Genomic DNA, 18,307 nt, shown 5'->3' on the forward strand with positions numbered 1-18,307 from the left:
TGCCCTGTGGGTGTCTGTGTGTGCTGGCTGGGACAGGGACTCTCTGGGGAGGGGCTGGGGGTCCTGTCCCCCAAAAGACATCAGAGCACATGGAGGCTATGGGGTGCAAAGGGGTTTATTTGGGGTTTGAGGATCCCTGACCCCCTGAGGTGGGGATGGAGGGATTTGTGGGGACACAAAGTGGCAGTGCAGGGCAGTGTGGCCACCCCAGCCTTGACTCCCAGCTCCCCTCTGCCGGTTCAGTGCCAGTGCTCCCCCTCAGAGCACCTTGCCGGGGTTCATGAGGTTGTAGGGGTCCAGAGCAGCCTTGATGGAGCGCAGGGTGTCCAGCCCCTCCTGGCCCAGCTCCTCCAGCAGCAGCGCCCGCTTGCCCAGCCCCACGCCGTGCTCCCCGGTGCAGGTGCCCCCTGCCGCCAGTGCCCGCCTGCAGGACAGGGAGGGTCAGGGCATGGGGACATCTGTCTGTCCAGCTGTCCCCCCAGAGTGCCCCCATCCCCACCTGCCCAGGCGCTGGGTGAAGGCGTGGATGCGCTGGGCCTCCTCCGGGTCCTGGGTGTTGAAGATGAGGATGCAGTGGAAGTTGCCATCTCCTACGTGTCCCACCATGGGTCCTGCAGGGCCAGGGGTCAGTGAGGTGCACGGGGAGGATGGTGACCCCCCCAGCCCACCCCTCTGTCCCAGGAGGCTGTGGCCCCACTGACCGGTGAGGCCGGAGTCCTGCAGGTCCTGCTTGGTCTCCACTACCACGTCGGGCAGGCGGGAGATGGGCACACAGACATCCGTGGAGTAGCCCTGGGGCGGGCAGGGCAGAGCTGTGGCACCTGCAGCTCCGTGGGCGCTGCGCCCTCGTCCCTGTCCTCGTGCCTGTCCCTCACCTGGCAGCCGGGCCGCAGGGCCAGGGCCGCGTACCAGGCGTTGTGGCGCATGGCCCAGAGCCGCCCGCGCTCCTCCAGCCCCTCCGCCCACGCCAGGCCGGAGCCGCCGTTCAGCCGCACGATCTCCTCTGACGGTGACCGGGAGCCCTGGCATGGGACCCACGGCACCCCCATAACCTGGCCCTCACCCCAGGACCTCCAGTGCCCATCCTGGGCATCCATCCCATATCTCAGGATACCCCTGGTCCTCCCATCCCTTGTCCCTGAGCACCCATCCATCACCCTGTGACCAGTCTGGTCATCCCTGTCCCATGTCCCTGAGCCCCTCAGCAGACCCCCAGCCCACACGCCCATCCCTCACCCTGATGTCTTCCCAGTCCCCATCCCAAGCATCCATCCCTGGTCCCTCTGTTCCTCGTCCAGGGCACCTATCGCTCACCCCAGGACCACCCTGTCCCCCGTCCCCTGCCCCTGGACACCCATCCCTCGTCCCTGGGTGTCCACCATGGCCCCCAGCCCCAGGCACCCTATTCCTCATGCCTATTCCCATCCGTACCCGTCTGTCGCTGCTGCTCAGCCAGGCTGTTCCGGGAGCCATGGAGCTCCAGGAGCAGCGTGGCTGCCACGGGCAGCCCCATCCCGCTGTAGCGGCCACAGGCGTCTGCCATCACCTCATCCAGGAACTCTGGTGAGAGGAGGCGGCGCTCAGTGCCACCACCAGCCCCTGGCCCCGCAGCCTCACCTCTCACCCTGGGCACCCACCGATGCGGGCCACGGGCACGGCAGCCTGCAGCACCTGGACGGTGCACGCCACAGCTGCCCCCACGCCGGGGAAGGAGGCGATGGTGGCGGCGGTGGCCTCGGGCAGCGGGTGCAGGCGCAGCGTGGCCTGCGTCAGGAAGCCCAGGGTGCCTTCGGAGCCCACGAAGAGCGAGGTCAGGTCGTAGCCGGCCGCCCGCTTCCTGCGTGGAGCTGGTGAGCAGGGACACCCCCAGCACTACCCTGCCCAGCACGGCCCCAGCCCCAGTACCCACCTGGCCTGGCGCCCGGGGCCGGCGGTGTGGAGCAGGCGCCCGTCCGGCAGCACCACGCGCAGGTTGAGCACGTTGGGCCGCATGGTGCCGTAGCGCACCGCGTTGGTGCCCGAGGCGCCCGTGGCCGCCATGCCACACAGAGAGGCGTCTGCCCCGGGGTCTGCGAGCGGGGGATAGGCAGGGGATGGGAGTGGGGATGGTGAGGACACCTCGAGGACCCCAAACACAGCAAAACTACGGGCATGTCCAGCAGCACTTGGGGCCATGGCACCTCTAGTCCCACAGGCACCACTGGGACCATGGCACACCCCTGGACACGCCAGCATTCCCAACATCCCCAGCCCAAAGGCATCCCCAGCACTCTCAGTGCTGTGACCCCCGGCCCCGAGGCCCCCCCATGCCCACAGTACCGACAGGGAACCAGAGCCCGGTGCCACGCAGGTGGTTGTTGAGGGCCTTGCGGGTGACACCGGGCTCCACTGTCACCGAGAAGTCCTCGAGGCTCAGCTCCGCGATGGTGTCCATGCGGCTCAGGTCGAAGCAGACGCCGCCCTGGCACAGGGGCACCGGTGGGTGCGGGCACAGCCGGGCACCGAGAGCCCCTGGGGGGCCAGGGGGTGCCGGGGAGCCGATACCTGCACGGCATTGACACCGCCCTCGAGGCCGGTGCCGGTGCCAAAGGGCACCATGGGCACTCGGTGGCCGTAGCAGAGCGCAGCCAACTCCTGCACCTGCCCCACCGACCGGGGCCACACCACGGCGTCCGGGGGGGCACAGCTGGGGGACAGGCGGCACCGCTGCTAAAACTGACTTGCCCGCCTTGGGGCCCTTCCCCTCCCCAGGTGTTTCCCCTCCCTGGGATCCTTCCCCAGGGCTGCAGCCCCAGAGGGCACTCACGGGTGCATGGACTCATCGTGGCCGTGCTGCTCCCGCACCGCCGAGGCCGTGGAGACGTTGGGGGCCCCGACCACGGCGCTCAGGGCCTCCACAAAGTCGGGGGGCAGCGAGGGCTGCGGGGGGAACGACGAGGGCTCCGTCAGGGAGGGGCTGGGGCTGCTCTGACTGCGGCCGTGGGCCCGGCACACCCAGCAGCCAAGGGCAGGGGGCCCAGCGGCCACGGCAGGACGGGAATGCCCTCGGGACCCCCGGCCCCACCTTGGAGCAGCAGCTGCGGCGCCCCAGGGCTGCCCCCAGCGCCAGCAGCCGCAGCAGGGCCATGGCAGGACCGACCAACAACAGGAACGAGGGAACTGAACCACCAGGACCCTGCCCTGCCCTCCCCTGGCCGTCGGTCCCTCCCCCACAGGGACACCTTAAGGTGGCTCCAGCCATGGGGACGGACACGTGAGTGTGTTCCTGCCGGGGCACCGATCCCACCAGTGCCCGTGGTCACATCGCCGTGCAGGGCAGGGTCCCCTGCCTGAGCCGTGTCACTGCCCCCAAAACGGCCCTTGCCCTCCCTGCTGTCCCACAGCCCGGTGCTCCCGTACCTGCTCGGGTGTCCCCGCAGCTGGCCAGGGGTCCCTCACCCTATGGGAGGCCACATGTGCTGGGCCTGGGCACTCCCAGCCAGGTGTCCCCGTGCTCAACCGTGTGACGGCGAGCAGGCCTGTCCCTCTGTCTCCACTCCCAGCCAGGTGTCCCCATTCAGCACCAGGTGTTCCCAAGCCCCACTGTCCATCTGCCCCCTTTCCCAGCCAGCTGTCCCTATGCCCCTGCGTCCACCTGTCCCCATTCTCACCCAGGTGTCCCCATGACCCCCAGCCCTCCTGACCGGGTGTCCCCATGTCCCCCCACACACCGCGTGCCCACATCCCCAGCCACGAACTCCCAGCCACCCGTCTGTCCCCTGCCTGCTCCCACCCCTCCCACAGTGGGGACAAGGACACGGCGCTCAGGGTGGCAGCGTTTATTGGTGTTCACTGGCGGGCTCAGTTGGCCTCCAGGATGGAGTTGATCCAGTCGCGGAGCATGGTGACACGGGCGTAGACGCCGGGCGTCTGCGGGTCGCAGGTGCTGCTGCCCCAGGACACGATGCCCACCAGGGTCCAGGCGCCGTCCTTCTGGCACACCAGCGGGCCCCCGGAGTCGCCCTGCACGGGGCACGGGGTGAGCACCAGGGAGGGGGCCGGGGGGCAGGGGCAGAGGGGAGGCCGCGGGCACCTACCATGCAGGAGGAGGCTCCGTCGGCGCCCGCACAGACCATCACGTCGCGGATGCGGAAGCCCCAGAACTCCTTGCACTGGGCGTTGGTGAGCAGGGGCAGAGCCACCTGCTGCAGCACGGACGGCGTCTGCGAGTCTGCGGGAACGGGGGCGTCAGCACCGCCACCGGAGCGCCAGTGGGGACAAGGACGGGCATGGTGATGGGGGCGGAGGTGCTGACAGGATCGGTCAGGGTTGGGAATTGGTAACGGGCATGAGGAAGGGGCCAGGGCTGAGGATGGGCATAGGGATGGGGAGGAAGGCAGCGAGCGGGACGAGAAGGTGCCGTACCACTGGAGTCAGTGAGCCCCCAGCCGGTGGTGACGCAGGTCGTGCCCCCTGGGAAGTCGTCGGTGGCCTTGGGCAGGCAGACGGGGGACACGCGGTCCGAGAACTGCGCTGGGGTGGCCAGTTTGATCAGGGTGATGTCGTCGCGGATGGTCAGCAAGTTGAACTTGGGGTTCTTGAAGACCTGCAGCAACCAGCACCGCTCCCAGCGCCCGCACCGCCCACCAGGCTGCCAGGCACTGGGCACTCCTCGGGGACCCATGGGCACACCGGGGAATGGTGCTGTGGCTCCCGTGCTGGCAGGGTGCCTGAGCTGCAGAGCCCAGCCCCTGGGACACAGGGGAGCAGGGACACCCCGTGCCACATCACCTGCAGGGATGAAGGGGACCCTGGGGGCCTCACTCCCATCCCTTGGGGCTCCTGGGGCACCCTGGCAACCTGGCCCGAAGGATGAGGGGAACAGGGACACCCCAGGGGATCGCAGCCCAGGCATGTGGGGCACCACGGACATCCCAGGGAAGCCTGACCCTCAGGAAAAGGGCAACCAGGCACTCCTTGGGGATCCAACCCCCAGGACTAGGGGGACCCGGACACACCGCCTCCCTGACTCCCTGTGGTGTCCCAGCAGGCACACAGTGCCCACCCTGGCGGTACCTTCTCGATGGTCAGCTTCTGCTGAGCAGGGCTGGGGTCCTTCTGGTCATAGGCACCCACCACCACGGTGTCGGTTTTCCTGGGCATGGGCAGGCCCTGAGCACAGGCCACCGGCACGGGGAGGGGGCAGCTCTCGCAGCCCCCGTGTCTGTGCCCAGCCCTGCGTGCCGGCAGCAGGGCCGGTGCCTACCTGACGCCGCAGTGGGCAGCGGTGACCACCCAGTTCTCGCTGATCAGGGACCCGCCGCAGAAGTGGAAGTTACCGTAGCGCTGCCGGGGAGAGCTCCGTCAGCACCCGGCACCGCCGGCACCGCCACCGGGGCTCTGTGCCCGACCCCACACAGCACCCACCCTGGCCCTGGCCCGACCCGGCTCTCACCTGCAGGGACACCTGCCACGGCCAGGACCCCGGCACTGCCGGCTCCCCGTTGACGATGCGGTTGTAGCCACGGATGACGGGGGCGATGGCGGGCACGCCGCAGTCTGCGGGGCACAGGCGGCCGTGGGACGGCGGCTCCAGCTGCTCTGGCCCCGTGTCCCTCCCCACCGCTGCCACCCCACCGAGCCCCGAGCCCGCCCCAACAACCCCCACGGCCCCACGCACCCTCAGGGAGGGCGGCACGGGCAAAGCCCGCCAGCGCCAGGCAGCTCAGCAGCCACAGCAGAGCCATTGTCACTCGTGAGGGTGGACCCTGCCTGGCACCTGGCGCCTCTTATACCCACCCTGGGCACGTCCCCGCGCTGCTGGCCTTGCACCACAGCCTTGGGAGATAGGGCTGCACCTGGTACGGTGCCAGGACATGGCCTGGGAGCGCAGCACCTGGAGCCAGAGTCCTTGGCTGTGGCTGTTGGACAGCACATGGTCCAACTTCTGCCTTAAAAATGTGCTTGCTCTGGTTCATGGGGTGAGTTCTCTCTTGGTCACAGAATCATAGCAAAGTGGGTATGGTTGGAAGGGTTCTCCCAGGCCAACTTGTCTGTAAAGGCTCTGCTGCCTTTTTTTTTTTTTTTTAAACTAGTGTGAAAGAGGGAGCTGGAAGAAGAAGGATTCCTGTTGAGAGGAATGACAAAACTCAGCCCAGACATCCACTATAATAGGAACAAATGGGAATTGTGGCCCCACAGGAATATCAGAGCAGTGAAACAAGTGTTGGTAGAAATAGGCTATGAAAGACCATGTGAGAATTGCAGCTCTGGGGCCAAAATGAGTCCATGCCAGCCTGGGCCCTTATCACGAAATCACAGAATGGTTTGGGTGGAACGGGATCTTAAAGTTCATCTTGTTCCAGTCCCCCTGTCATGGGCAGAGATACCTTCCACTAGACCAGATTGCTCAAAGCTCCAACCTGGCCTTGAACACTTCCAGGGATGGGACAGCCACAGCTTCCCTGGGCAACCTGTGCCAGGGCCTCCCCACCCTCACGGGGAAGGATTTCTTCCTAATCTCTATTCCAACCCTGCCCTTTGTCAGTTTGAAGCCATTTCCTGCTTTTGTTAGTCCATGCCCTCATCCCAAGTCCCTCTCCAGCTCTCCTGGAGTCCCTTTAGGCACTGGAAATGCTCTAATGCCTCCCTGGAACCTTCTCTTCTCCAGGCTAAAGAACCCCAACTCTTCCAGTCTACCTCTATAGCCAAAGTGCTCTGTTCCTCAGCAGACCTCTGTGACCTTCTCTGGACTCACTCCACATGTCCACGTTGTTCTTGTGTTGGAGTCCCAGAGCTTGACCCAGTGCTCCTGGTGGGGTCTCAACATAGTGGAGCAGAGGGGCAGAATCCCTGCCCTTGACCTGCTGCTCACACTGCTGGTGATGCAGCCCAGGATACACTTGGCTTTCTGGGCTGCCAGGACAGGCTGTCATGGAATGGTGGAGTTCGGAAGGACCATGGAGTTCACCTGGGGTCAGGTCTGCAGAGCTCTTCCCAGCTGCCAATCAGGCAGGGTCACAGAGTCCGTGCTCATTCACAGGGCCAGGTCCCCAGGACATCAAAGAGTCGGGTGGCGAGATGGTTCCAGGGCTGGCAATCTGCTGGGGCACCGTGCCAGGTGCAGCCCTATCTCCCAAGGCTGTGGTGCAAGGCCACAGCGCAGGGACGTGCCCAGGGTGGGTATAAGAGGCGCCGGGTGCCAGGCAGGGTCCACCCTCACGAGTGACAATGGCTCTGCTGTGGCTGCTGAGCTGCCTGGCGCTGGCGGGCTTTGCCCGTGCTGCCCTCCCTGAGGGTGCGTGGGGCCGTGGGGGTTGTTGGGGCGGGCTCGGGGCTCGGTGGGGTGGCAGCGGTGGGGAGGGACACGGGGCCAGAGCAGCTGGAGCCGCCGTCCCACGGCCGCCTGTGCCCCGCAGACTGCGGCGTGCCCGCCATCGCCCCCGTCATCCGTGGCTACAACCGCATCGTCAACGGGGAGCCGGCAGTGCCGGGGTCCTGGCCGTGGCAGGTGTCCCTGCAGGTGAGAGCCGGGCCGGGCCAGGGCCAGGGTGGGTGCTGTGTGGGGTCGGGCACAGAGCCCCGGTGGCGGTGCCGGCGGTGCCGGGTGCTGACGGAGCTCTCCCCGGCAGCGCTACGGTAACTTCCACTTCTGCGGCGGGTCCCTGATCAGCGAGAACTGGGTGGTCACCGCTGCCCACTGCGGCGTCAGGTAGGCACCGGCCCTGCTGCCGGCACACGGGGCTGAGCACAGACACGGGGGCTGCGAGAGCTGCCCCCTCCCCGTGCCGGTGGTCTGTGCTCAGGGCCTGCCCATGCCCAGGAAAACCGACACCGTGGTGGTGGGTGCCTATGACCAGAAGGACCCCAGCCCTGCTCAGCAGAAGCTGACCATCGAGAAGGTACCGCCAGGGTGGGCACTGTGTGCCTGCTGGGACACCACAGGGAGCCGGGGAGAGAGTGTGTCCGGGTCCCCCTAGTCCTGGGGGTTGGGTCCCCAAGGAGTGCCTGGTTGCCCTTTTCCCGAGGGTCAGGTTTCCCTGGGATGTCCGTGGTGCCCCACATGCCTGGGCTGCGATCCCCTGGGGTGTCCCTGTTCCCCTCATCCTTCGGGCCAGGTTGCCAGGGTGCCCCAGGAGCCCCAAGGGATGGGGGTGAGGCCCCCAGGGTCCCCTTCATCCCTGCAGGTGATGTGGCACGGGGTGTCCCTGCTCCCCTGTGTCCCAGGGGCTGGGCTCTGCAGCTCAGGCACCCTGCCAGCACGGGAGCCACAGCACCATTCCCCGGTGTGCCCACGGGTCCCCGAGGAGTGCCCAGTGCCTGGCAGCCTGGTGGGCGGTGCAGGCGCTGGGAGCGGTGTTGGTTGCTGCAGGTCTTCAAGAACCCCAAGTTCAACTTGCTGACCATCCGCGACGACATCACCCTGATCAAACTGGCCACCCCAGCGCAGTTCTCGGACCGCGTGTCCCCCGTCTGCCTGCCCAAGGCCACCGACGACTTCCCAGGGGGCACGACCTGCGTCACCACCGGCTGGGGGCTCACTGACTCCAGTGGTACGGCACCTTCTCGTCCCGCTCGCTGCCTTCCTCCCCATCCCTATGCCCATCCTCAGCCCTGGCCCCTTCCTCATGCCCGTTACCAATCCCCAACCCTGACCGATCCTGTCAGCACCTCCGCCCCCATCACCATGCCCGTCCTTGTCCCCACTGGCGCTCCGGTGGCGGTGCTGACGCCCCCGTTCCCGCAGACTCGCAGACGCCGTCCGTGCTGCAGCAGGTGGCTCTGCCCCTGCTCGCCCAGTGCAAGGAGTTCTGGGGCTTCCGCATCCGCGACGTGATGGTCTGTGCGGGCGCCGACGGAGCCTCCTCCTGCATGGTAGGTGCCCGCGGCCTCCCCTCTGCCCCTGCCCCCGGCCCCTCCCTGGTGCTCACCCGTGCCCCGTGCAGGGCGACTCCGGGGGCCCGCTGGTGTGCCAGAAGGACGGCGCCTGGACCCTGGTGGGCATCGTGTCCTGGGGCAGCAGCACCTGCGACCCGCAGACGCCCGGCGTCTACGCCCGTGTCACCATGCTCCGCGACTGGATCAACTCCATCCTGGAGGCCAACTGAGCCCGCCAGTGAACACCAATAAACGCTGCCACCCTGAGCGCCGTGTCCTTGTCCCCACTGTGGGAGGGGTGGGAGCAGGCAGGGGACAGACGGGTGGCTGGGAGAGTCGTGGCTGGGGATGTGGGCACGTGGTGTGTGGGGGACATGGGGACACCCGGTCAGGAGGGCTGGGGGTCATGGGGACACCTGGGTGAGAATGGGGACAGGTGGACGCAGGGGCATAGGGACAGCTGGCTGGGAAAGGGGGCAGATGGACAGTGGGGCTTGGGAACACCTGGTGCTGAATGGGGACACCTGGCTGGGAGTGGAGACAGAGGGACAGGCCTGCTCGCCGTCACACGGTTGAGCACGGGGACACCTGGCTGGGAGTGCCCAGGCCCAGCACATGTGGCCTCCCATAGGGTGAGGGACCCCTGGCCAGCTGCGGGGACACCCGAGCAGGTACGGGAGCACCGGGCTGTGGGACAGCAGGGAGGGCAAGGGCCGTTTTGGGGGCGGTGACACGGCTCAGGCAGGGGACCCTGCCCTGCACGGGGATGTGACCACGGGCACTTGTGGGATCGGTGCCCCGGCAGGAACACACTCACGTGTCCGTCCCCATGGCTGGAGCCACCTTAAGGTGTCCCTGTGGGGGAGGGACCGACGGCCAGGGGAGGGCAGGGCAGGGTCCTGGTGGTTCAGTTCCCTCGTTCCTGTTGTTGGTCGGTCCTGCCATGGCCCTGCTGCGGCTGCTGGCGCTGGGGGCAGCCCTGGGGCGCCGCAGCTGCTGCTCCAAGGTGGGGCCGGGGGTCCCGAGGGCATTCCCGTCCTGCCGTGGCCGCTGGGCCCCCTGCCCTTGGCTGCTGGGTGTGCCGGGCCCACGGCCGCAGTCAGAGCAGCCCCAGCCCCTCCCTGACGGAGCCCTCGTCGTTCCCCCCGCAGCCCTCGCTGCCCCCCGACTTTGTGGAGACCCTGAGCGCCGTGGTCGGGGCCCCCAACGTCTCCACGGTGTCTGCTTCGACCTGAGCCGCATGGACACCATCGCGGAGCTGAGCCTCGAGGACTTCTCGGTGACAGTGGAGCCCGGTGTCACCCACAAGGCCCTCAACAACCACCTGCGTGGCACCGGGCTCTGGTTCCCGTCGGTACTGTGGGCATGAGGGGGCCACGGGGCCAGAGGTCACAGCACTGAGGGCTGGGGATGCCTTTGGGCTGCAGATGTTGGGAATGCTGGGGCTCCTGGGGTGTCCAGGGGTGTGCTGTGGCCCCAGAGCTGTAGCAGGGATGCCCCTAGGACTGAGAGTATCATGGTCCATGCACTACTCGAGTCCATATGAGCCTGGGGTGCTTGTGTCCCAAAGGTGCTGGAGGGGATGGGTGCCCAGAACCACCAAGGTTGGGGGTGAGGGCTACCATCCTCTCTACCACAGCAAACCCACAGCCCCCATGGTGGGCCATGAACCCTGGCAATGTGCTGTGAGAGATGCCCTTCTCACCTCAAGTCAGGGCCAGAGTGGCCCCACTGCCCTGCACTGCCACCCCTCATTTCCCCCAAACCCTCACATGCCCCATTAAACCTCTGTGCACCAGCAGTTTCCATCGGTTATGAGATCCTTTAGGGGGACAGGATCCCCCCAGCCCTGCTCCAGGGGATCTCCCTCACCTCAGCAGGCACATGCAGACACCCAGGAGATGGAGGGGGTTTGTAGGCAAATCTTTATGCTGCTGGGGAACTTGGGGCCAAGTTTTGGAGGGGGCTGCCACGCGGTAGCTCCGGGAACCAGCGGAAGCTTCCCCTGTGTTCAAAAGGCACCAATTTCAGTTTGCGTTTCGGTTACAGCTGGTACTGTGTCACAGCCCGAGACGTGAGCACGCACAGGTTACCCCTTCCTGCCCCAGCAGCTCCCCCCCATCCCCTACCCCCTGGGGACCCCTATCCCCAGCCTCCAGCACACAGGGAGACAGTACAACCTGTGTCACACCATCCCACCACCACAGGGATGGCTTCCACACCATTAGAATCTGCTGGCCACTGTAGAGTGGCTCTGGTGTCCCCCTGAGAGCGGGGCAGCCACAGCAACACCTCAAACTGCCAGGCAATCCTTGTCTCAACAGGGACATGGCCTCACATCCTCCACACCAGGACTGGCTGCCGGGTTTGTACGGAGAGAGGACACGGGGAAGGACTGGGCATAGATGCACCTCCCAGCTTTGCTTCGTTACGGGCACAGCTCTGAAACCATTCCTGGTCTCTGGCCAGAGGGAAGAAGAGGAAGGGAGATGATGGCTGCAGCCCGTCCCCCCCTCCCTGTGGAGCCCCAGCCCCCCGGTGTGCATGAGTCTCTATGTACATGTCCGCTTACACCAGGTGGAGAGGACTCCCATGGAGGGGGACACACGTCTGGGGAGGGGTGGAGGTCAGAGAGAGGGGACAGTGGCCCTGAGGCCGTCACATGGCTGCCAGCTGGCCCAGCACCATCCTGAACTGCTGTGTGCTGTTGGTGAGTTCCTTGACACGCTCCACCATGTCCTTGGACGCGGCAGGAGAAGGGTAATGGAGGGCGGCCGCCTTGGTGGTCGCCACGATCTCCTTGAGCATCTCACAGAGGAGGTTGCTGTAGTGCATCACCTTGTGCTGGACGTCCTGGGCCTTGGCCTGGCGGGACAGCGTGTCCCCGATGAAGACGAGCTTGTGGGCGCTGAGGATGACGAACTTGCTGTGGGCCACGAAGATCTTGGGGGGCTGGTTGGTGCTGACGGCGGTGAAGAAGGCGTCGACAGCGTTGGTGAGCGTGGTGAGGTTGGCCTCGCACTGCTCCAGGTAGAAGAGGAGGAGCTGGCGGTCGGCGGGACACAGGGCCCCGCTGCCCCGCGCCGGGCCGTAGTGCTGCGAGGGGCTCCAGTTGGACAGGTCATTGTCGATGGGGCGCGACACCTCCTGCTCCAGCCGCTCGAACTGCTTCAGCTGCGGGAGGGATGAGCGTGAGGCAGGGTGGCCACTGAGCCAGCACCTGCTCCCCCTCCCCAGAGCCACCAGCACGGGTGTCCATGGCCACCAACCACCAAGAATAGAGAGAGGGACAGTGCCAGCCCCAGGACAACTACACCACACCCCTCCCCAGGAGCAAGGTGTCTATGCCCCTCTCCATTGGCACAGCACTGGTATGCTATAGAAGGCAAAGCAAAACCCACCACTGGGACAGACAGGGAAGAGGGCTGTGGTCAGACTGGCAGCAGAGGTTATGAGGGAAGCGGGACCTGGGGCCCTGGTTGCTCTGAGCACTGTGCACAGCAGTGCCCACCTGCCTGCCCTGGCACCCTTACCTGCTGGTGCTCTAGCTGGTCCTTGCTCTGCCGGATGATGTTGCCTTTCTCCAGCAGCTCCTTCTGGGTCTTCTCAAACTCCTCCTTGCCCTGCAGGGGCATGACATGGAAGGGGTCAGCAACATCAGCCTTGTCAGAGCAAGTTCCCACCTGCCCCGGGACACCCCTGGTGCCCACAACCCTCAAGCTGGAGGATAAGAGCAAAATGTGTGTGGCAGAAGCAGAGCTGCCTAATCCCCCTGTGCCGGGGCGGCACCGGCACAAATGCTCCCTGCGGGGAGCAGACCCCCCGCCCGTGCCCACCTGGAGATGGACGTAGTCGTAATCCTCCATCCAGCCGCTCTCACTGTTCTCATAGGGCCCATCGGGCGACTCCTGGGCCAGCAGCTTGGGTGGGGAGGGCAGGGGCCGTGACTGGATGCTGCTGGCTTTGTCGGAGGGGTGAGGGGGCCCGTGGCCACCACTCTCCACCGCCGGCTTTGTCCGTTTGAAGAGGAGGGAGGCATTGCCATGCAGGAAGGAAGCCAACTGCTTGGTGTCATCGGGGACACCACGTGAGTGCATGATGAAGTGCTCCAAGTCATCTGTGCCTGGCTTGCTGCTGGCCAGCGCACTGGGGGCCCAGTGGCAAGCGTCCAGCGCTTGGCCGTGCCGTGCCAGGGCCTGGTAGACCTCCTCCATCTTCTGCAGCTGCTTGCTTAGCTTGGCGTACAGGGAGCGGTCGGAGGCCTGGGCAGCGTTGCCCACTGCCCCCCGGGCAAACTCCAGCAGGTCCCGGAGGGCCGTCCGGACGCCCTCGGCTGCGCTGCGGATGCTGGCGGCGTTGGCCTCCATGTGCTCGGGGCTGCGCCAGTTGGTGCCGATAAAGGACATGAGGTAGGAGACGGCGCTGCTGACGCCGTGCTGGAGCTTGGCCAGTGTCTCCATAGCGGCGTCCAAGTCCAGGGAGAACTCCTTGCCGGTTCCCTTGGCCGGCTCCTTCACAGGCACTACATCCAGTGAGGACGTGGAGATGTTGCTGCGGGTGCTGCCCGTGCTGGAGGCCGAGAGGCGCTTGGCGTCGGCGCCCTTGGGCTCGCGGTCCACTTGCGGCGGGACATCGTAGATGTACTCGCCCTCCGTGTCCACGGAGCCCTTACCCGGGGCGTGCAGGTCCCGGGGCACGTCGTACACCTCCTGGGAAGGGAAGGTGGATCCCCCCAGCTTCTTGAGGCTGGGGGGCACGTCGTAGATCTCGTGGGAGAGCGGCTGCTCAGGAGCACCCTTCCCAGCGGCTGGCGGCACGTCATAGACGTCCTCTGGCAAGTAGGGCTCCTGCTGGGCCAGGACGAGGGGTTGGCGGGAGGGATCGAAGGTTTTCTGCTTGGCGAAGGCGGGGGGCACGTCGTAGGTCTCCTCCCGTGCCGGGCCGTCCGGCACGTCCTTGCTGACCGAGGGGGGGACGTCGTACACCTGCGAGGGCAGAGCAGCAGGCACTGTCAGCACTGCAGGGAGGGCTGGCCTGGCTCAGCACAGAGGTGCAGATGGGCTGCCCTATGCTGTGGGGCACACGAGAGCCAGATGGCACTGGGTGGGCACCAGGATGGAGCCATGCACCCCAGGGGTTCCCCTGCCCTTTGGGACAGGAGTCACAACATCCCAGAGCAGCCCAGGTTGGAAGGGACACAGAGTCCAAACTCATCCCCTGGATGTGAACATCCAGTACCCTGTCTCCTGGTATCCTGAAAGCCTCCAGTGACAGGGACACTACCACATCTCTGGGGAGACTGATCCCTGGGAGAGTGAATTATTATTTTCTCTGTAAAAATCTTTCTTATACAGAAGCTGGGAGCTTCCCAGCAGCACTTACAGTTTGGGGCAGGTTCTTCTCCACGCTGGGGGGCACATCGTAGATCTCCTGCCCTGGGTCCTGCCCGTTGGGACCCTTCACTGCCATGGGGGGGGTGTCATAGACCTGGAGAGGGGACACAGGACGAAATATCAGAGATGGCATGGGGACCAGTTGGGAAGGATGGAGGTGCCCAGAAGCAGCCCCGAGGTTCATAAAGTACACATTTTTGGGTACAATTTGCCCAGCTTTGGATCCCAGGTTGTGCCAGGTCATCTCCCATTCTAGAGGATGGAGCTCAGAGCTACCCCTCGACCCCACAAGCAGCCTCACCTCCTGGCTGAACTGGCTCGGGACGCCCCCTCGGACAGGCGGCACGTCGTAGATCTCCTGGGAGCCCGCGGAGATGAGGTGGCGAGGGAAATCATACTCCACCTGCTCCCCCTTGGGGGAGTCATACACATACATCTGCCCCACGCGGGTGGGCACCAGCACCTGCGAAAAGAGAGAAAGATCTGTGGGCACTGCCGAGCATCCCCCTCCCCGCATCACCCCCAGACCCAGCGCGGGGCCGCAGAGAGGACGGGGCGCGTTCCGTGCGCGGCGCTGCCCACGGGAGGGCGCTCCCCGGCCAGGCGTGGGGACCGGATGATATCACCGGTTATTTATAGCGGCGATGGAGCCTCGAACGGAGACAAAGCCCAGCCGGCACGGCCGCGGAGAGCGGCACGGAACAGCTCATTCGGGCACCGAGCTGTGGGCAGGGATCTGCCAACGCCTGGAAATCCCTGCCCGCGGCCTCACGCCCGAATTGGTCATTCCATGGCGACACGAGTGCGGCAAATAACCAAACCCAGAGGGTCATGGCACTCTGCCCAAATGGTGCTAAGAAGGGCTGAGGTGCCAGGCTGGCTCTCAGTTTTAGGATGCTCCTCGTGCCCTGGGTGTGATTGGCAGTTCCCTCTCCTCGCTGGCTACGTGCCAGGGGTGTGAGTCAGGTAGCCTTCCCAGAAAACGCGATATGAAAGCACCTCGCTCCTCTTCCCTGGGATGACGTGCCAGGGAAGGGGCAGAGCCAGGAGGAGCCTGGTGTTGGGGATGGAGCCGTTAGGCTCCATGCTGGGGACAGGCTGGTGGCTCACCCTTGCCTCACCAGCAAATCCAGCAAGCACTGGCAGGCTCCCTGGCACAGCCGGGACATGCTGGCACCCGCTGCCTGCTCCTGCCCGCGCTCCCAGCAGGAATGAAACCCCACAGCACTGTGCTGGGTACCAACCACAGCTACAGAACCTGGCCAAAGGAGCTCTGGGGTTATCAGCACCCTGCACCCACACCAGACATGCTGCCATGCCCTGGGTGACTGTGGCAGAGCCTACACAAGAGACCATGAGGACCCAAGTGCCAAATGCTGTGCCAGCCCCAAGCAGGGAAGCCCAGGTCAACCAGGGCACCACAGCCACTGCAGAGACTCCCTCAGTGCCCCCCTCCTGCCAGCAGTGCAGGAAGGATGCCCACACAACTCCAGCAATGGGCACGAGGGCTGCCTGCCCCAAGAGACACTGGTGGGCTGATAAGCCCAAGCCCTGCCACCCACTCACACCCATGGACCACAGAGCACCCCACAACTATAACATGCTCCCCACTCCAGTCTCCCCATCCTACCTTTCCCTGGGGCTTGTGCCCTTCCCAGCTCCTCATGTCCAGCGATGGGGGCACCTGGTAGATCTCTTGAGCCTGACCAGCTGAGGGAGGAACCTGGTAGACATCCTGGGGAGGGCTGGCAGAGCCCCCGGGGTACGCCTCTGCTGCCGGGCCCAGGGAGGGGGGCACCTGGTAGATCTCCTGGCCGGGGCTGGGGAAGGTGTGGGGAGGTGCCTGCTTCGGGAAGGTGGGTGGCTGCTTAGCCGGGGCAGGAGGAAACTGTCCGGTGGGTGCCGAGCCCGGGTACAGACTCTGCTGTCCCTTGCTGGGGACCGGCATCAGGTAGACGTTGTCCCCTTGGGGGGCATAAGCAGGGTGCATGGGTGTGTACTGCGAGGCGGGCGACAGCGGGGTGTATCCCCCTTGGTGGTGGTACGGCAGAGCCGGCTGGGGCACCGAGGGCTGCGGCGGCGCCTGCCCCTGCGCCGGGCCGGGCGCTTGCTGCTGCTGCTGCTTCTTGTCGTACATCCCCACCAGGATCTTGAGGCGGTTCCCGGGGACGATGCCCTGCCGGCCGTGGAGCGAGCAGAGCCACCAGCCGTCCAGCCCCTGCGTGTTGCGCTCCAGCACCGTCATGATGTCGCCCTTGCGGAAGGAGAGCTCGTCCGGGGACTCGGCCACGTTGTCGTACAGCGCCTTGGCCAGCACGTTCTGGAAGAGAGCCCCGCGCCGGGGCGGTGAGCCGGGCCCCGCCGGCCGCGGGGGCGTCATCCCGGCAGCTCCGCGCCGGCACCGAGCCCCGCGGGCCGGGGGTTCGCCCAGCGCCTCCCGCCAGCTGGATCTGCCGCTCCGGCCGCCGAGGGATTCCCCGCCGGAGCTCAACCCACCCTTTCCAAGAGGTGGTGCTGGGAAGGGGCCGGGCCCTTCCTCCTCCCCGGTTTCGGGGGGCCTCCTCTGCCTCTCCCGCCCCTTCCCTCCGCCGCCGGGGAGGAAGTGCCGGGGCGGTGAGTCAGCCGTGGCCGTGGCCATCCCACGGCTCCCGCCGCCGGGCCTGGGCCCCTCCGGCCCCGCGCGGTGCCCGGCCCGGGCCGGGGCGGCACCTGCCAGCGCTGCCGGGGCCGCGGGACGGGCTGCGGCCCGCCCGGGGCGGCTGGGCCCGAACCCCGGCTCTCCGCGGCTCTGCCCGGGCCCTGCCCGCCGCCACTGCCACCCTGCCCGGCGGGGCGGGGGGCGAAGGCCCAGAGAGGCTCTCGGCCCCGGTGAGGCCCCCGCGGGTCCCGCAGCGCCGGGACCCGCCGGGAGCGAAGGAGGGCGGGCAAGGCCTGACCGCCCCGGCGCGGCGGGGCTCGGCCAAGGTCACGCCAGCGAGATCGGCCGCGCCGAGGGGGCCCTGCCCGTGGTGGGGGCACTGTGGCCTTCCTCCCCCATCCCCTCCTCTCCCATCCCCTCCTCCTCCTCCTCCTCCCGGCGGGGCCCCCACCAGCCGTTCCCCCGCGTCCCGCCTGTCCCCGCGCACGTCCCCGCGTCTCCCCGTCCCGTCCCGTCCCGCTGCCCGCTCACCAGGTAGTTCATCTTCCCGCGGGGCCGGGCCGGCCGCGGCGGGGCCGGGCGGGGAGCGGGGCCGGGGCCGGTCCGGGGCGCGCGGGCGGCGGCGCCACACGGAGCGTTCGTTATAGCGCGGCGCGCGCCCGGCCCGCCCCGCCCGCGCCCATTGGCTGCGCCCCCGGGGGCGGGGCCCGAGCAGGGGCAGGGCCCCGAGGGGGCAGGGCAGGGACCGAGGGGGCGGGGCGAGTGTGCAATGGGTGTGTAAAGGGCGTGCAAGGGGTGTGTAAAGTGCAATTGTTTGTAAAGTGCAATGGGTGTGTAAAGGGTGTGCAATTGTTTGTAAAGTGCAATGGGTGTGTAAAGTGCAATGGGTGTGTAAAGGGCGTGGGACGGGTGTGTAAAGGGCGATCAAGGGGTGTGTAAAGGCCAATGTGTGTGTAAAGTGCATGGAATGGGTGTGTGAAGGGTGTGGGACAGGTGTGTAAAGCGTGTGCAACAAGTGTGTAGAGGGCATGGAATGGGTGTCTAAAGGAAGGTATTGGGTGTGCGGTGAAGGGCAACGAGTGTGTAACGAGTAGTGGGTGTGTAACGGGTGTGCAGCAGGGGGTAAGGGCAGTGTAACAGGTGTGCAGCAGCTGTGCAGTGAAGGGTGGTGTGTAACGGGTGTGCAACGGGCGTGCAATAGGTGTGCTACAAATGGGTGTGCAAATGAAGGACAAAGGCTGTGCAGTGGGTGTGTAGTGAGCAAAGGGCATTAGGGGGTAATGGCAGCGTACCTGGTGTGCAATGGGTGTGCAACAGAGGGTGACAGGAGTGTAACTGGGGCGTTCTGGGGTGTGCAATGGGCAGGGCGTGCAGTGGCAGGGGGATGTAAGGGGCAGGTAATGGGGGATGTAGGTGCACT

At 66.2% G+C, this 18,307-nt stretch overlaps 4 protein-coding genes across 5 annotated transcripts; 1 reads left to right on the forward strand and 3 right to left on the reverse strand.

The window, feature by feature from the left end:
* Positions 1 to 97: 97 nt before the first annotated feature.
* LDHD (lactate dehydrogenase D) lies at positions 98 to 3,177 on the reverse strand. The gene is made up of 11 exons (XM_050311065.1): positions 3,065 to 3,177; positions 2,807 to 2,919; positions 2,545 to 2,686; positions 2,320 to 2,461; positions 1,910 to 2,069; positions 1,638 to 1,837; positions 1,432 to 1,560; positions 876 to 1,003; positions 702 to 792; positions 500 to 611; positions 98 to 424 (listed from the first exon to the last, which is right to left on the reverse strand). Exons 1-11 carry the CDS (start codon positions 3,125 to 3,127, stop codon positions 259 to 261), a joined length of 1,446 nt encoding a protein of 481 aa, XP_050167022.1. The 5' UTR covers positions 3,128 to 3,177; the 3' UTR covers positions 98 to 258.
* Positions 3,178 to 3,840: 663 nt separating this feature from the next.
* Positions 3,841 to 5,726, reverse strand: LOC126637686 (chymotrypsinogen 2-like). The gene is made up of 7 exons (XM_050311068.1): positions 5,660 to 5,726; positions 5,435 to 5,538; positions 5,246 to 5,325; positions 5,056 to 5,134; positions 4,405 to 4,585; positions 4,077 to 4,210; positions 3,841 to 4,002 (listed from the first exon to the last, which is right to left on the reverse strand). Exons 1-7 carry the CDS (start codon positions 5,724 to 5,726, stop codon positions 3,841 to 3,843), a joined length of 807 nt encoding a protein of 268 aa, XP_050167025.1.
* A 1,483-nt stretch (positions 5,727 to 7,209) lies between these two features.
* LOC126637687 (chymotrypsinogen 2-like) lies at positions 7,210 to 9,086 on the forward strand. Its single transcript, XM_050311069.1, has 7 exons — positions 7,210 to 7,276; positions 7,398 to 7,501; positions 7,611 to 7,690; positions 7,802 to 7,880; positions 8,351 to 8,531; positions 8,726 to 8,853; positions 8,925 to 9,086. The coding sequence occupies exons 1-7, from the start codon at positions 7,210 to 7,212 to the stop codon at positions 9,084 to 9,086; spliced, it is 801 nt and encodes a 266-aa protein (XP_050167026.1).
* A 1,674-nt stretch (positions 9,087 to 10,760) lies between these two features.
* On the reverse strand, positions 10,761 to 17,554 carry BCAR1 (BCAR1 scaffold protein, Cas family member). Of its 2 annotated transcripts, XM_050311050.1 has the most exons (7): positions 17,419 to 17,554; positions 15,880 to 16,569; positions 14,551 to 14,712; positions 14,239 to 14,343; positions 12,693 to 13,841; positions 12,390 to 12,479; positions 10,761 to 12,030 (listed from the first exon to the last, which is right to left on the reverse strand). In XM_050311050.1, exons 1-7 carry the CDS (start codon positions 17,428 to 17,430, stop codon positions 11,515 to 11,517), a joined length of 2,724 nt encoding a protein of 907 aa, XP_050167007.1. In that variant the 5' UTR covers positions 17,431 to 17,554; the 3' UTR covers positions 10,761 to 11,514. The 2 variants fall into 2 exon arrangements, with proteins under 2 accessions (XP_050167007.1, XP_050167006.1); XM_050311049.1 differs by lacking the exon at positions 17,419 to 17,554 and having other exon boundaries at positions 15,880 to 16,644.
* Positions 17,555 to 18,307: the final 753 nt, after the last annotated feature.

This window comes from Myiozetetes cayanensis, unplaced genomic scaffold (genome assembly GCF_022539395.1).
Source record: "Myiozetetes cayanensis isolate MyiCay16 unplaced genomic scaffold, myiCay2020 scf16, whole genome shotgun sequence".
Taxonomy (NCBI): domain Eukaryota; kingdom Metazoa; phylum Chordata; class Aves; order Passeriformes; family Tyrannidae; genus Myiozetetes; species Myiozetetes cayanensis.

Excerpts from the sequence above, each read along its gene's own strand:
- LDHD (XM_050311065.1), bottom strand. The coding sequence starts at position 3,127 with ATGGCCCTGCTGCGGCTGCTGGCGCTGGGGGCAGCCCTGGGGCGCCGC. Across the intron at positions 1,838-1,909 it reads GGCCCCGGGCGCCAGGCCAG|GAAGCGGGCGGCCGGCTACG; the intron begins GTGGGTACTGGG and ends AGCTCCACGCAG. Across the intron at positions 612-701 it reads GCAGGACTCCGGCCTCACCG|GACCCATGGTGGGACACGTA; the intron begins GTCAGTGGGGCC and ends CTGGCCCTGCAG.
- LOC126637686 (XM_050311068.1), bottom strand. The coding sequence starts at position 5,726 with ATGGCTCTGCTGTGGCTGCTGAGCTGCCTGGCGCTGGCGGGCTTTGCC. Across the intron at positions 5,539-5,659 it reads CCGTGCCGCCCTCCCTGAGG|ACTGCGGCGTGCCCGCCATC; the intron begins GTGCGTGGGGCC and ends TGTGCCCCGCAG. Across the intron at positions 5,135-5,245 it reads GCTGCCCACTGCGGCGTCAG|GAAAACCGACACCGTGGTGG; the intron begins GTAGGCACCGGC and ends GCCCATGCCCAG.
- LOC126637687 (XM_050311069.1), top strand. The coding sequence starts at position 7,210 with ATGGCTCTGCTGTGGCTGCTGAGCTGCCTGGCGCTGGCGGGCTTTGCC. Across the intron at positions 7,691-7,801 it reads GCTGCCCACTGCGGCGTCAG|GAAAACCGACACCGTGGTGG; the intron begins GTAGGCACCGGC and ends GCCCATGCCCAG. Across the intron at positions 8,854-8,924 it reads ACGGAGCCTCCTCCTGCATG|GGCGACTCCGGGGGCCCGCT; the intron begins GTAGGTGCCCGC and ends TGCCCCGTGCAG.
- BCAR1 (XM_050311049.1), bottom strand. The coding sequence starts at position 16,629 with ATGACGCCCCCGCGGCCGGCGGGGCCCGGCTCACCGCCCCGGCGCGGG. Across the intron at positions 14,344-14,550 it reads CGAGCCAGTTCAGCCAGGAG|GTCTATGACACCCCCCCCAT; the intron begins GTGAGGCTGCTT and ends TCCCCTCTCCAG. Across the intron at positions 13,842-14,238 it reads AGAAGAACCTGCCCCAAACT|GTGTACGACGTCCCCCCCTC; the intron begins GTAAGTGCTGCT and ends CTGCCCTCGCAG.